The sequence below is a fragment of the Macaca mulatta genome, chromosome 1 (genome assembly GCF_049350105.2).
Source record: "Macaca mulatta isolate MMU2019108-1 chromosome 1, T2T-MMU8v2.0, whole genome shotgun sequence".
Taxonomy (NCBI): Eukaryota; Metazoa; Chordata; class Mammalia; order Primates; family Cercopithecidae; genus Macaca; species Macaca mulatta.
In genome coordinates, this window is record NC_133406.1 from 151384614 (window position 1) to 151399125 (window position 14512).

At 39.0% G+C, this 14512-nt stretch overlaps 1 protein-coding gene across 1 annotated transcript in view; it reads left to right on the plus strand.

Moving 5' to 3' along the window:
- The first annotated feature begins 8893 nt into the window (after nt 1-8893).
- GBP7 (guanylate binding protein 7) overlaps nt 8894-14512 on the plus strand; it is a 46403-nt gene continuing 40784 nt past the window's right edge. The window contains exons 1-2 of the mRNA XM_015144520.3: nt 8894-9111; nt 13128-13336. Of these exons, the coding sequence (XP_015000006.3) occupies nt 9068-9111; nt 13128-13336 (253 nt within the window). The 5' untranslated portion in view covers nt 8894-9067. The remainder of the gene's footprint in view (nt 9112-13127; nt 13337-14512) is intronic.

The window sequence follows — 14512 nt, forward strand, 5'->3', positions numbered from 1 at the left end:
CTTTACACCAAAAGGGGACATGACTCTAAACCTAGGTCAAAGAAAAGCCATAATAATGACCCTTACTGTCCCAACAACAGAGGAATGGTAATAATTCGGGTGCCCCACATGGTCATCACCCTGAAGGAGCAGAGGGGGCATCGCTGGCTTTCTAACCCTAGGTTGTTAAGATATCAAGGACTTTTGTGTGAAAATCCATGCATAACCTTGGAGACTGTGAATACTCTAAATCCAGTCACACTGTTGCCAATAGAATGGGTGGAGCATGGAAAGCCCCTGTTGTGTTTTCTCAAGCTGAAAAGACTGAAAGGACCAGCCCTTAAAAGATCCAGATGTTGAATACTTTACTGATGGAAGCAGCTTCATATCTGAAGGTGTCAGCTGGGCTGGATGTGCAGTGGTAACACTAAACTCAGTAGCCAAAGCCCACCCTCTGCCAGTTGAAACTTCAGCCCAAAGAACTGAGCTAATAGCTCTCACTAGAGCATTGATCTTGGCCAAAAGAAAGTCAGTAAACATCTATACTGACTCAAGGTATGCTTTTGTCACTTTGCATGCCCATGGAGCCATATATAAAGAAAGAGGATTATTAACTACTGAAGGAAAGGAAATCAAAACTAAAAAGGAAATAGAGCAGCTCTTAGAAGCCATATGGGCTCCAAAAGAAGTAGCAGTCATCCATTGCAAAGGGCATCAAAGAGGAGGAGGTGATGAGGCTGGAGGAAACAGAAAGGCGAACAAAGAAGCCAAAAGAGCTGCAACGACAGAGGTAACTAAGAAGGAAGAGGAAACCCTTACCATGCTCTTACAGGAGCATCCCCTTACAGAACCCCCTAACTACTCCTCTAATGAAAAGGCTTGGTTTGAGCAGGAGAGTGGAAGTTACCAGAAAGGAGGATGGTGGAAGTTCTCAGATGGGAGGCTTGCCATCCAGAAGCAATAGCCTCCCGGTTCATAAAGCAGATTCATCAAGGAAAGCATATGGGAAAAACTGCATTAGAGACTCTTGCAGGATGGCATTTCTATGTGCCACGACTAACTGCCATCGCTTGAGCCGTTTGTGAGCAATGTTTAACTTGTGCCCAAAACAATCCATGGCAGGGGCCAATACAATGGAAACTGCGTACAGCTTATCACCCACAGAGTTCTGGAAAAGTTGAAAGAATGAACTGGACACTCAAACAGCTGTTAAAGAAGTCTTGCCAAGAAATTCATCTAAGGTGGGATCAGGTGCTGCCCATTGTCCTTCTCCGAGTTAGGTGCACCCCTACTAACTTAACTGGTTATTCGCCCTATGAGATAGTGTTCGGCCTACCACCCCCGATCATAACTCAGATAAAAGGGGATTTAAAAGAAATTGGGGAATTAACCTTAAGAAGGCAAATGCAAGCCTTAGGTGAGGCCATGCAGGAAATACAAGGGTGGGTAAGAGAAAGAATACCTGATAGCCTCACAGATGCAGTACATCCCTTCCAATCTGGAGACTCTGTCTGGGCCAAACGATGGAACCCAACCACTTTAGGGCCTTTATGGGATGGTCCCCATATTGTGATCTTGTCTACCCCCACTGCTGTTAAAGTTGCAGGTATCACACCTTGGATTCATCATGGCCAGCTGAAACCAGCAGCAGCTGCCGCCCAGCACCAGTGGACCAGTCACTAAAACCCAGACCACCTGACACAACTGATCCTGCAGCAAAACCAAGCCACTACTGACAAGGACAACTGCCCTGCTCTCACCACACCGGAGGCTGGTTGGTCCACGCACAGCTGAAGCTTGAGGAAACATCGAGCCCTGCTCCAGTCACACAACGGGAAGCTGACTAGTCTACACATGGCCGAAGCCTGAGGAAGTCAATGATAGATAAGTAAATGTGGATTGAATTTACAAACGTAGTTATACTCTTATTTGTACTGATTTTTGCTGTCATGTTATCCTTGCAAATACTGCCAAGCTTGTTGCCCAAAAGGGTGCCCAAACATAGTATAAGTTTAATCATATTAGTAATATTAAAGCCACTGACACTTTCACCTATGGTTATAAAAAGGGACCAGGAAGACTGTCATCATTATATGATAGAAGCCTGGTCTGGAAAATGTGTGACTAAAACTCTGTTATACCAGATCTACTATGAGTGTACAGGGACTCATAGGAACTTTTGTCTACAATCAGACCAGTTATTTTCTCTGTGATCCTGGCAATGGGCAGCCCCAAGTATGTTACGACCCAGAGTTCTTATCCAGTGACTTCTGGTTTCAAGTCTAAATTGGTGAACCCCTAATGTCATCATATACAAACCCTACAAAAACCAGAGTCTGTAAACTTGTAAAGAAAACAAAATTTCCCTTACTCGCATAAAGGGCCTGTGTCCATATATTTTGATGCCTGCAAAGCTGCACATCTCAGTAAACTAAATAATATTGGACCGTCTGTAAAAATCTAAGACAAAAAGAGTAAGCAGCAGAGCCACCAAGGACAGACATACCACCACCTGAATAATGGCTCTGCAAAGCTACCCACCAGTATCCCAAGATGAGTACGTACTCACTCAAGAAGAAATAGCTAACTGTGGTGCTCTTTACTAATCTACGTTCTTGTCGAGCACCAAAAGCAGGGAATGAAGAAGGAATTAATGAAATCAAATATAACCTAATAGTAACAGTAATATAAATTTAAAAATCCTCCTGAAGTTGCTGCGAAGTGTGACCCTCCCCACACCCCTTACACTCAAGTTAAAAGAGAATATTAACAGCCTGTCTTCTCTTTGTGGTCGGTGGACCTTATCTATACTCCCCAACTCCACATTCCTCAAAGTGTATTCCTCAAAAGCCCAGCGAGTTCCTGCTTACCTCCTGCATGGCTGGAGGGTCACAAGACTGATTAAGTTTAGGTTGCAAGACATGCTTCTCTCAAGATGTAAGAAATGTTTAATGCTGCCTTCGTTTTTAGCTTCTGTGACTTGCTTCCTGCCTCACATAGTTCCCACCTTAAGATGTTTAAAAGTAGGAAAAGCCCTTTGTTCAGGACTCAGACTTTCTGGACGTGTGCCTGGCTGAGCTGGTGATCACCTTAATTTAATAAACTCTCCTGAGCCTTTTTCAGTCTCTCCGGTCTTTGATTGTCCCATAACATGTCTATAGCCTACCTCAGTAGTGCTATCTTCTCACTTGTTAGGTTGAGCTTGAAGATCTCTCACAGACTCTATTTCTTACGAAAACTCTTCAGGGTTAGAGTAGAAGTTAGGAGTGGAACCTTGTTAGAAATACAAAGGAAAATAGGGCATCTCTCCAAGAATACTAGTGTGAACCATGAAAATTAGAGACAGGTCTTAGTTAATTTAGAAAGTTTATTTTGGCAAGGTTAAGGATGTGCACCCATGACACTGCCTCAGGAGGTCCTGACAACATGTGTCCTGGGTGATCAGAGAACAGTTTTTTTGTTTGTTTGTTTGTTTGTTTGTTTCTTTGAGACGGAGTCTATTCTAGGGAGACATGAGACATCGATCAGCATATGTAAGATGAACATTGGTTTGTCCCGGAAAACAGGACAACCCAAAATGGGGAGAGGGCTTCCAGGTCATAGGTAGATAAGAGACAAACGGTTGCATTCTTTTAAGTTTCTCATTAGCCTCACCAATGGAGGCAATCAGGTACGGATTTATCTCAGTGAGCAGAGGGGTGACTCTGAATAGAATGAGAGGCAGGTTTGCCTTAATCAGTTCCTAGCTTGACTTTTCCCTTTAGCTTAGTGATTTGGGGCCTAAGATATTTTCCTTTCACACTAGAAATAGTTCAGAAAAACAAAAAGCTGAGGAGACAGTGTTGCTTGGTCTCCTTTGGCCTCCTTAGTCAGATGAAATCATGTCACATGTATGTACATCTAAGTGGCATCATTGTCTGGATAAAGAGAAAGGAGAACAGCTGCCTCTCTTGTGAGAGAGAGAGGCACCCAAGTGAGAATTCCAACCCACAGCAGAGTGCACCAGATTTTATAGACAGGCTTGAGGAGGTGGTGTCTGGTTTACATAGGGACCATAGATTGGCTGGACCAGCTGTGATGTTTATATAACATGCCCAGAAGGCTGGCTACCCCACCCTAATCTTATTATGCAAATGGACTTTCCATTTGGCCGGAACCTCGTTGTCTGATTCTTACTGTACATGTGGCTGACAAAGAGAAGAAAGAAGAGAGCCACAATTTGAACATGCCTAGTCCCAGGCTCTTGTTGGCACAACTGCCGGTATTCACCTGTGCAAGCTTCTAGCTTGCTGGTATATGTTTGCAGCTCAATTATACAGGTTGCTCTTTGTTAGAAAAGAAAATTATTTGGGGGCTGCTTTTCATTAAAAGGAAAACCTTACCAAGGATACCCGTACCCTCACTACCTGCCTAAATAATTTATTCTTTACTCCTATATCACATTGAATATGATACAGAGAGGAAGTAAAAACATTTAAGCGATGTGTCTGCTCCCAAGGGACGTTCCCTGTCTGTGAAGCAAACACACCCCAAGGTGGACACAGCGAGGTCCTATAGCCTCGCAGGTAGACCAGAGACAGGATCCTGTCTGGAGTGAAGGAAACTGGGCAGCAGCTCCAGTCCCTGAAATACAGCACAACTAGGATAAGTTACCACGGCTTTGACATACCTTTCACCATATTCATAAACGCAAACTGTGTGACTAGTTTACTTTTCCTAAACTATAACTGCCCAATGGGTTCACTTTGCCCACTGCTTAGACAGAGCTGATTTATCAAGACAGGGGAATTGCAATGAAGAAAGAGTAATTCACACAGAGCCGGCTATGCATGAGACCCAAATTTTATTATTACTCAAATCAGTCTCCCCAAGCATTAGGGGATCAGAGTTCTTAAAGATAATTTGGTGACTAGCGGCTTGGAAAGTGGGAAGTACTGATTGTTCAAGTTGGAGATGGAATCATAGGGGATCAAAGTCCATTTTTCTTGCTGGTTTTTGTTCCTGGGTGGGATGGCAGAACTGGTTCAGCCAGATTACTGGTCTGGGTGGCGTGAGCTGCTTGGGCCAGATGACTGGTCTAGGTGGTGTCAACTGATTCATCAAGTATGGGGTCTGCATAATATCTCAAGCACTTATCTTAGATTTTGCAATAGTGATGTTATCCCAGGAGCAATTTGAGGAGGTTCAGACTCTTGGAGCCAGAGGCTGCATGACTCATAAACTGTAGTTTCTAATCTTGTAGCTAATTTGTTGGTCCTGCAAAGGCAGACTGGTTCCCAGGCAATAAGGGGTGTTTTCAGGAAAAGGCTGTTATCAATTTTGTTTCAGAGTCAAACCATGAACTGAATTCCTTCCCAAAGTTAGTTTGGCCTAGGCCCCAGGATGAACAAGGACAGGTTAAAGGTTAGAAGCAAGATGGGGTCAGTTAGGTCTGATTTCTTTCACTGTCACAATTTCCTCAGTTATAATTTTGGAAAGGTGATTTCAAAGCAGCCTTATACTTTAAGCCCCGTGACTTCACTATCGTATCAATCCTATGTCAACGGAAAACCCTTTGTTCTTAATACAGAAGAAAAAGAAAATGCTTCCTGTGCTAAATCACTAAATCACAAAATGTTTATTTCAGACTAGGGCAATTCACGTAGTCATTAACCACCTCATGTAACTATATCAAACGCCTTTGATTTCTGTCCACATCAAAAGAATAAGATTTTCATTTTAAGTACCCTTTCCTACCTGACTTGCCTTAATATAAATACTTCAATTGTATACAATTAAACACTAATGTATGACAGACTTTGTGTGTAGTCATTTCTTATTAAATATCTGTCTTACAAATAAATGACCAATGGATTACAATACCAAATACCCAGCAGAAAATGATTATTTAAATAAGCGATCTTCTTATTCAACAGGAAAATGACTTTCTTGATGTGTATGTGTTTTCCTGGGATGATAATTTAGTCATTGAAAAAAGTCACAATATGCTGGAAAGTATAAAAATAAAAAATAACTTCTAATCTCATCAATGAGTTAGAAATACTGCTAATTTTACAGTAGATATCCTACTACTAGGCTTTTGTTCTTTGTCATTGATTTCTAGGTTTTTGAAAAATAAAATTATTTAATATGTACCATGAATTGAATTAATCAACATATTTAAATTTACCTATAGGTAACAACTTTAGTTCTTCTGGAAATGGGTATGTAGGGAAAGTAGTAAATTTAATTCTTTCATATTGTTGGTGAAATAAAAGTTGTAACAAAAATGTTGTCTCCACAAAAATTTAGAAAAAATGGAATACTGTTTTATTATTAACAAGAACCAAATACATGCAGATAGGTATTCCACAAATGACTGCAAAATCAGGTTGAAAGTTCACAGAATTTATACATCCTAACACATAAGATCTCTTTATACTGCACTATTTTATTTTTATTTTTGTTGTTTGTTGTTGTTATTGTTGAGAGGAAGTCTCACTCTGTTGCCAAGGATGGAGTGCAGTGGCGCGATCTGGGCTCACTGCAACTTCTACCTCCCAGGTTGAAACGATTATTCTGCCTCAGCCTCTCAAGTAGCTGGGATTATAGGCGTGAGCCACCAGACCCAAACCTGTGCGAGCATTTCTTACTTACACATTAAAATTACATATCCAATATATATAAAATGCAGATGTAGTGTCTTTTCTTATTCACGTTTTATAAAATAGTTTTTTGAGACAGACTCTCACTCTATCACCCAGGCTGAAGTGCAGTGGTGCTATCTTGGCTCACTGCAACCTCTGCCTCCCAGGTTCAAGTGATTTTCCTGCCTCAGCTTCCCTAGTAGCTGGGAGTACAGGCATGTACCACTACACCCGGCTATTTTTTTTTTTTTTTTGTATTTTTGTAGAGTCGGGGTTTCACTGTGTTGACCAGGCTGGTCTCAAGCTCCTGACTTCAAGTGACCCGCCCACCTCAGTCTCCCAAAGTGCTGGGATTACAGGTGTGAGCCACCTCGCCCAGCATTTACACTGCACTGTTTTTAGCTGGTTTATATAACATGTTTCCTTAGGATCAATGCCATCCTGTTTTCCCATGACAGAACTGACAACATAATTTGCTGTTACATTCAGAACTTTGCTATACCTTCCTTGTATTCTTCATCCTATGCTCACCTTGGAAATGTAGTAGCTATTTACTTATCTGAAAGAATATTAAAATTTATCTCCCTTGGAGGAAATGGCTACAGACAGGATAGGCACGGGGCTTAAGCTCCCAAAGTGTGAGGAAGCCTGTCTTTCTGGATATTTCCATTTCAAAAGACATGGAATCCAGGCTCCTGAAGACATCTCTGGGTTGTAAAGCTGGCAATGATATTTAACCTCTAGAAAGCTCTATTTATATTCAAAAGGTTAAAGAAAGGACTCTGGCCCACTAGTCTCCAAAGAAACACTCTAAAAACAAGTTGGGGTCTGGCATGGTGGCTCACACCTGTAAGCCCAACACTTTGGGAGGCCGAGGCAGGTGGATCTCCTGAGATTGGGAGTTCAAGACCAGCCTGACCAACAGAGGGAAACCTCATCTCTACTACAAATACAAAATTAGCCGGGTGTGGTAGCTCATGCCTGTAATCCTAGCTACTCAGGAGGCTGAGGCAGGAGAATCACTTGAATCAGGAAGGTGGAGGTTGCAGTGAGCCAAGATCATGCTATTGCACTCCAGCCTGGGCAACAAGAGAGAAAATCCATCTCAAAAAACAACAAGTTGGGAAAGTGGAATCTTTTTTTCTTATAAATTTATATACCCTTAAATTATACATAATTCACAAAGATTCAATTTTGCCTAGGGCTATTTTTTGTTTGCCTGATATAAACAATAGATTTTAATGCTTAGAAAAAGCAGGTGATTTCCTAGCAATAGCTCTGTTTTGAAATAACCCTGCCTTACTTTCACTTTCAGTCTCATCAATATTCACACACACACACACACACACACATGCACAGGTCTTACTCTCTGCTCTCCATTTCTCTCTCTTTCTTCCCCTTTTCCCACCCTCCTCTCTTTTAGAGACAATATGCCATAGCGAATCAATGTGATTTTAATCAAATGGATTTTCAAGTTTGAATCTCACTCAATTACTTGCTACCTTGGTGTGTAGCTCAATGGCTTTAGTTAGACATATTAATTACCCATTTTCTGATTATTTTTCCCCCTTGGACAATGGGGATAATAAACACCCTTTATCTTGAGGTATTTTTATATTTAAAATGGTATGTGTAAAGAATATGGCCTAGAATGGAACTGATGAGGAGAAAACACTGTTACTGTACACTAAGCAAACACAGAGTATTTTAATGAAGTGATTGACAGGAAGACTTCTTGGGCCCAAATCTTATTTAGTAGCTCCGTAATTGTAACAAATTATTACATTTCTCTTTTAACATTGTGGTAAAAGTATTCCTGATAAGAATACAATGGGATAATCTATGTAAACAAAATGGGTACTGCCTTCATTATCATTAAATGTTAAGTGCCAAGACCTGAGTTAGGTGTTAATAATTCAAACATGTGTAAGACGTGGACATTCCCTCAGAGTACTTACAGTCCTCATTTCTAAACGCAAATAATGAGGTCCATTTTAAAAGAGTCTAATATTCAAGCGAATTGAACCTAAACAATATTATATTAAGCTTTCTCATTCCTGCACTTCTCAACGTGGCCCACAAACATGAGATGAATGTCATTATTTTAAATGATTCAATGAAGTTTTTTTCTTTAAGTAATTGCAAGCTGTCTCTAAGATCTCTTCTAATAATAAAATTGGAAGATTCTGTTTGAGAAATTATGTCAAATCCTCTCACTAGCACAGCTGTCAGCAATTTCTTTTATTGTTGCTAAATCACGGACTGTCATATTACTCTATTTATTCGCAGAGGTTGCGTTGCTTTTTACATGTATAAATACAGGTCTCTAGAAAGTCTGGAAAGCCCCTGACATTGGAGAGGTAAGGTAAAAGTCCAAAGTTCCAGCAAGAAAAAAAGAGGGAGAAAGCAGTGCAGCCAAATTCAGAACTAAAGAGAAGAGAATAAAGACTTGTAACTTTCTCATGGAAGCTGCCTTCTTACCAACTCCGGAGGATCTCTACTCTGGGTAAGACTAGGACTTATAAGGATTTTGTGATTTATAAGGATCCATTAGTTTTCTCTGAGTTGACCATCCCCAAGGTACGCTGCAGTTGAGCCAGCTACAGGATACAAGTCTAGATGAAATCCTGGCCTTAGGTGACTGCATGTACTTTACTGTGCTCTAATTCCTGCTGTGTCAAATTAGGCTTCAGTAGAGGTGGAACAGATATTCAGAGAAGCTAATGTTCTAAGATTGTTATTTCTTTTCTGGCACCATCTTAAATTACCGTTATCTTTAAATATCTGCCTAATAGACTCTGTCACTTTCTTTATTGCCAACATTTATAGCTATAGGTAAATGAAGGTAGGTAACTTGGGAGCTGCAAAAAGAGGCAACACATTATTATAATCGAGGAGCTTATAACATCTTTGTGCCACCACCTTTTCTGAGCCAATGATTGATTGATTCCTATTTTATGGTAGCATAGTATAAGCTATGGAATTGGACAGACCCATACTGTGTTTTCACTCATCTTCCATAGATACCCAATCTTTTTAGTTTCTGGTTTGCCCTTCTTGCTTGCCAGCAGATCCTGTAGGCCATTGCTATAAGAGGAAATGGGTCATGATCACAGAAAAATAAACGGCGTTTTTGCCATCTTCTGTTGAAGTGATGGGAAGACAGATAATTTAATAGAAGCCTCCAGTGGAACAAGTCAGAAGTAACTAACTCTATATGGAAGCAAACCACTCTTTATTATAGGATAAAAATGAAAACTATAGTATCTATCATCTATATTTGCTTGTATCTTAAAGAGATTATATACTTTGTATAATGATCACATAAGTTATAAGGATTGAGACATTCAACTTAAAAACACAAAATTAAAGCATTACTACAAGAAGGCTTTTCACTCCTTTTAACTTTACAAAACTATCAAAATATTTAATTTATCAAGTCCTGGATAAAGATAGCAAGATTACAATTGTGCACATGCTACTCCCTATACGGCAGAGATCAGACAAAAAACAAGCCATGGTTTCTCAAAGAATGTTTCCTGGTGTGACTTCATTACATGAAATAATTAAAAACAATATGCAGACTGATATACATGGAGGTAATAAAGAATCAATCTTAAAATGCAGAGAATTCAAAATCTGGTAACATAATTGAGTCAAAAATCAACAGATAAGTGTCCGGTGCGAGCTATCAGGCTTGCATGAATAATGTGTGAATGCCGATGCACAGTGAAAGGAGAAAGCCATTGGGTAACCTGAGTCCCACAGTCTGACCAGACCCTGCCCACAGAGGGGCTTGGAAGAAATCAGGACCAAGGATGGGTTAGAATGGTATCTATGTTTCAAAATATGCAGATATGTATGACACAATGTTCCCTAGATGAAAATTACTATTACTATACACATGAGCTCAGCGAGCTCAGCTTTGCTCAATCCAAAGATCTAAATGTGAACGTAAAAAGCTTCCAAAGGAAATTTTGTAATTAAGTCAGAAGAGTAAGCGGGGCACCTCAGAAAAATTCCATTTTCTGGAAAATGACATACAAGATGAGCTGGTGGGAATGCAGCCTTGTACAACCTTCTGTAGAGGAACTTGGCAATATCTACAAAATTATATACTCTCATCTTTTGACCAAGCAATCCTGTTGGTAGGAATCTATCCTGAAATTACTCCTGTAACAATATAAAAATACACATTGCATAAAGTTACAGAGTTATTCATTGCAGCATTGTTTGTAATTGCAAAATATTTGAGACAATCTATATGCCCATACATTGAAGAGTGATTGAATAAACTGGGGTATAATCCACATAAAGGAGTAGATAAATGTTAAAAGGATTTTAAAGGCTTTCTATGAACAGATGTGGAGGGATTTCCAAATTTCTATATGATATGATCTTCGTGTTAGAAAATGTGAAAAAGAAAATAGGTACATTCTCGTTTGTGAAAAGAAAATCCCAGAAGGGTAAACCAAAAACTAACAAGATTGGGTATCTACGGAGGATGGGTTGGAATGTGGTAGAAAGAATAGAAGACCAGTGCAATGGGAGTGGAGTGGTAAGAGGAAGGAAAAGTGACACTTCTCTGACTGTAACTTTTTGAAAAGCTCTGAATTTAAGAACCATGTTGTTTCACAAACTCAAAAAATAAATCATACTTAAAATCAACCAAGAGACCAAGATGTGAGGGAGGCCAAAATGAAACAGAAACAGTAACAAATGTAACTAACTGTTTTACAAACGAATAATTTAATCATACTGAAGAAGGTGAAGGACAAAACTAACCTAAGCAACTTTGAAGTGCAATGTTTTGAGTGTGTATATAAGGCTAAAGACCAAAAGAACTGTACGCTAATAATTTTCTTGTAGTAAGTAAATTTATTTTTCCACAGATTTATTATCAATTTTGATACTACTATATGAATATACTAGGATTGAGCAAGGAAACAAATGTATCACCTATTAGGAGACCAAAGTCTAGCTTATTTAGAGAAAATAGTTTAAAAAGGAAAGTCAGAAGCTTGAATGAGCTCAGATGTGTTGGATTGGAACTGGAAATATCAACAGAATCTCAAGCTTTATTACAGAAATGTACAAATAAAAATAAATACAGATGTGTGCTAGTATACATACATATATTTCTCACATTTGCCCCTGAGTGGGTCTAGAAATAATTAACACACCTAGAGAGATATCTTGGTGTCAAAATACCATTATCCAATGAAAGAAACCAAAGATACTGGGAGAAGTGGTGGATTCTAGGGATAAAGCAGGAAAAATGCAGATGTGTTTTCTAGAATACGTTGTGGAGCCAAAAAGAAAAGAAGCACTGAAAATATGATGGAAGCATGTGAAAAAAGAAAAAAGAAAAAAAAAGGATCCAGCTTGAAGAAGCTCTCAATGACGAAATCTAGGACAAGTTGAGTAACAAAATAAATATTGATTGTAAAGTATTGAAACCCTCAGAGTAAAACTAATATCTCTGAGTCTGCATTGATACAAGTAAATGATTAAATGAGCAAACAAAATAAATAAAGAAGGAACAGCCCTTGCTCATGGTAGAACTCCAGTTAATAAATATAGAAAGAATGACTATAATAAAAAATCTATTTAGTCAAACACTACAAAAAGAATCGTCAATAAAAACTAAAAGTAGTGGCTGAAAAAACAACAACAACAACAACAACAACAAAGTATGATGAGATTGTATTTGCATAGTCTCCAAACTGTTTCTCAAAATGGAAATGTTTTAGTGACAAAGTGGCACAAAACTCTTTACAGTGGAGAAATCTGAAATCTGGCAGCAAGCACTTTAACCAAGTGATCAAAGTGAAGGTCGCAGCACCAGAAAAAGTCATGTCAACATCATGAATCTCTTAATACAAGACACTGAAAATGGCAGAACATCACTTCTGTGACATTTGCAAAAAAAAAAAAAAAAAAATGCATAACTTCAATCAATGAGGAAACATCAGAAAACTCCAAAGTGAAGGATATTCCTCAAAATCAAAGGCCAGTACTATTCTAAAATGTCAAAGACATGAAAGACAAAAAAAAGAATAAGGAACTATCAAAGATGCAAGAAAACTACAGAAACATAATGACTAAATGCAATGAGAGATCCTGGATTGGATCGTGAAGCAGAAGGACATTAGTGGGAAACTGGTGAAATGTCAATAAGGAGTGTAAATTAGTTATCATTGTATCAATGTTAAAATCCTGGTTTCAGTAATTGCTCTAAGGTTATGTAAAATATTAACATTAGGGGAAGCCAGGGAAATGGTATATGGGCACTCTTCATACCTATCATGCATCTTTTCTATAAGTCTGTTTCAAAATTAAGTTATTTTAAAAGGCAACCAGTGGCCCTGTCTATAGGACAACCTTAAAGGGCCACAGGTCTTCTTAGAAATGCACAAGAAACAATGCTCAAGAATAATAAACAAAAATTTATGCCCTATTGTAGAATTCAGCTCAATTGACTGACCAGACATTACTTTCTGCTTCATTTTTTCCTTGCAGACAAAGGAACGGTCCGAACATGGCATCAGAGATCCACATGCCAGGCCCAGTATGCCTCATTGAAAACACTAAAGGGCATCTGGTGGTAAATCCAGAAGCTCTGGAGATTCTGTCTGCCATTACACAGCCTGTAGCAGTGGTGGCAATTGTGGGCCTCTACCGCACAGGCAAATCCTACCTGATGAACAAGCTGGCTGGGAAGAACAAAGGTGAGTGGCACCAGCAAAGCATGGATGAACCCCATCTGTCCAGTTACACAGTCAGTGTCCAGTTTGAAGATGAGATGAAAGAAAGTTAGTGTTGGAGATAAATATTGATAGCTAACTTTGAATTCATTCGCATACTCTTTACATTCACTCTGGAGGATTAGAGTCAACTGACTCTTCCCACTTTGCCTTTATCTTCACATTTCATATATAAATAAGGTATTAATAAAAAATTAAATAATGATGCATTATTAAATATTTACTAAAATGTTTATGTAGTAATAGCAAGTTTCCACAGAACTTTAAGATAAAATGAATGTTTCAATACATATTGGATATTCTAATTTCTCTATTTTTTGTAATTAAGGTCACTATTGGTTATAATTTCTCTCTTTTACATGAGGCTGTAGTGTCAGGGACTCAGTGTGGCTTATAAAGCACCAAGCTACCAGTTAGAAGCCTGATGTTAAAGTGTAGTTTGTATGTCTTTCTAACTAAGCCAATCAGTTACTATTTCTACTCTTCATTTTCATCATTCAGGAAATGAATGATTTGACTACCATATCTTGAGTTCCTCTGTCAACTCAAAATAACAACAGATAGTCACTCTCCAAAGAAATGAATATATTCAGGAATAAGTAGGGGATTTGTAAATTCTGGAAATGCATATAACAAATCATAAGTTCGTCTGGAAATGTTAAGGCAGTGAGAAACTTTTAAAGACAAAAAGGAGACATATATGCCAGTTAATGTAAAATGAAAGTTCACTGGTTTACAGGATCATATTGCAGGTGAGGACATGTGCATTGGCTGCTGCTTGAGAGAGTTTTATGGAGAGAACCCTGACTGCAGGGACCCTGATGGCAGCAAGTAAGGCCACTTGCAAGATTGTGGTTAGGACTGCCTATTACTGGAAGTACAGAAGTAGCCTTTGTTGCAAGGTTGTAGTTTGGCAATGTCCTAATGGCAATTTCCACCACAAGAAAGTGTACAGGAAAGCCCTTCCTTCATGAACTCCTGACTCCATTTTGTTAGGGTTTGGCATAAGTGACTCCATTTTGCTTCTGACAACTTTTGCAGTTCCCCCTTTGATCAAGATCTTTCTCTGAAAGCATCTCTGATCAATCATCCTGTAGTTATGCATTATGTGTTCCTCAGTGCTTGGATGCACTTGATTTA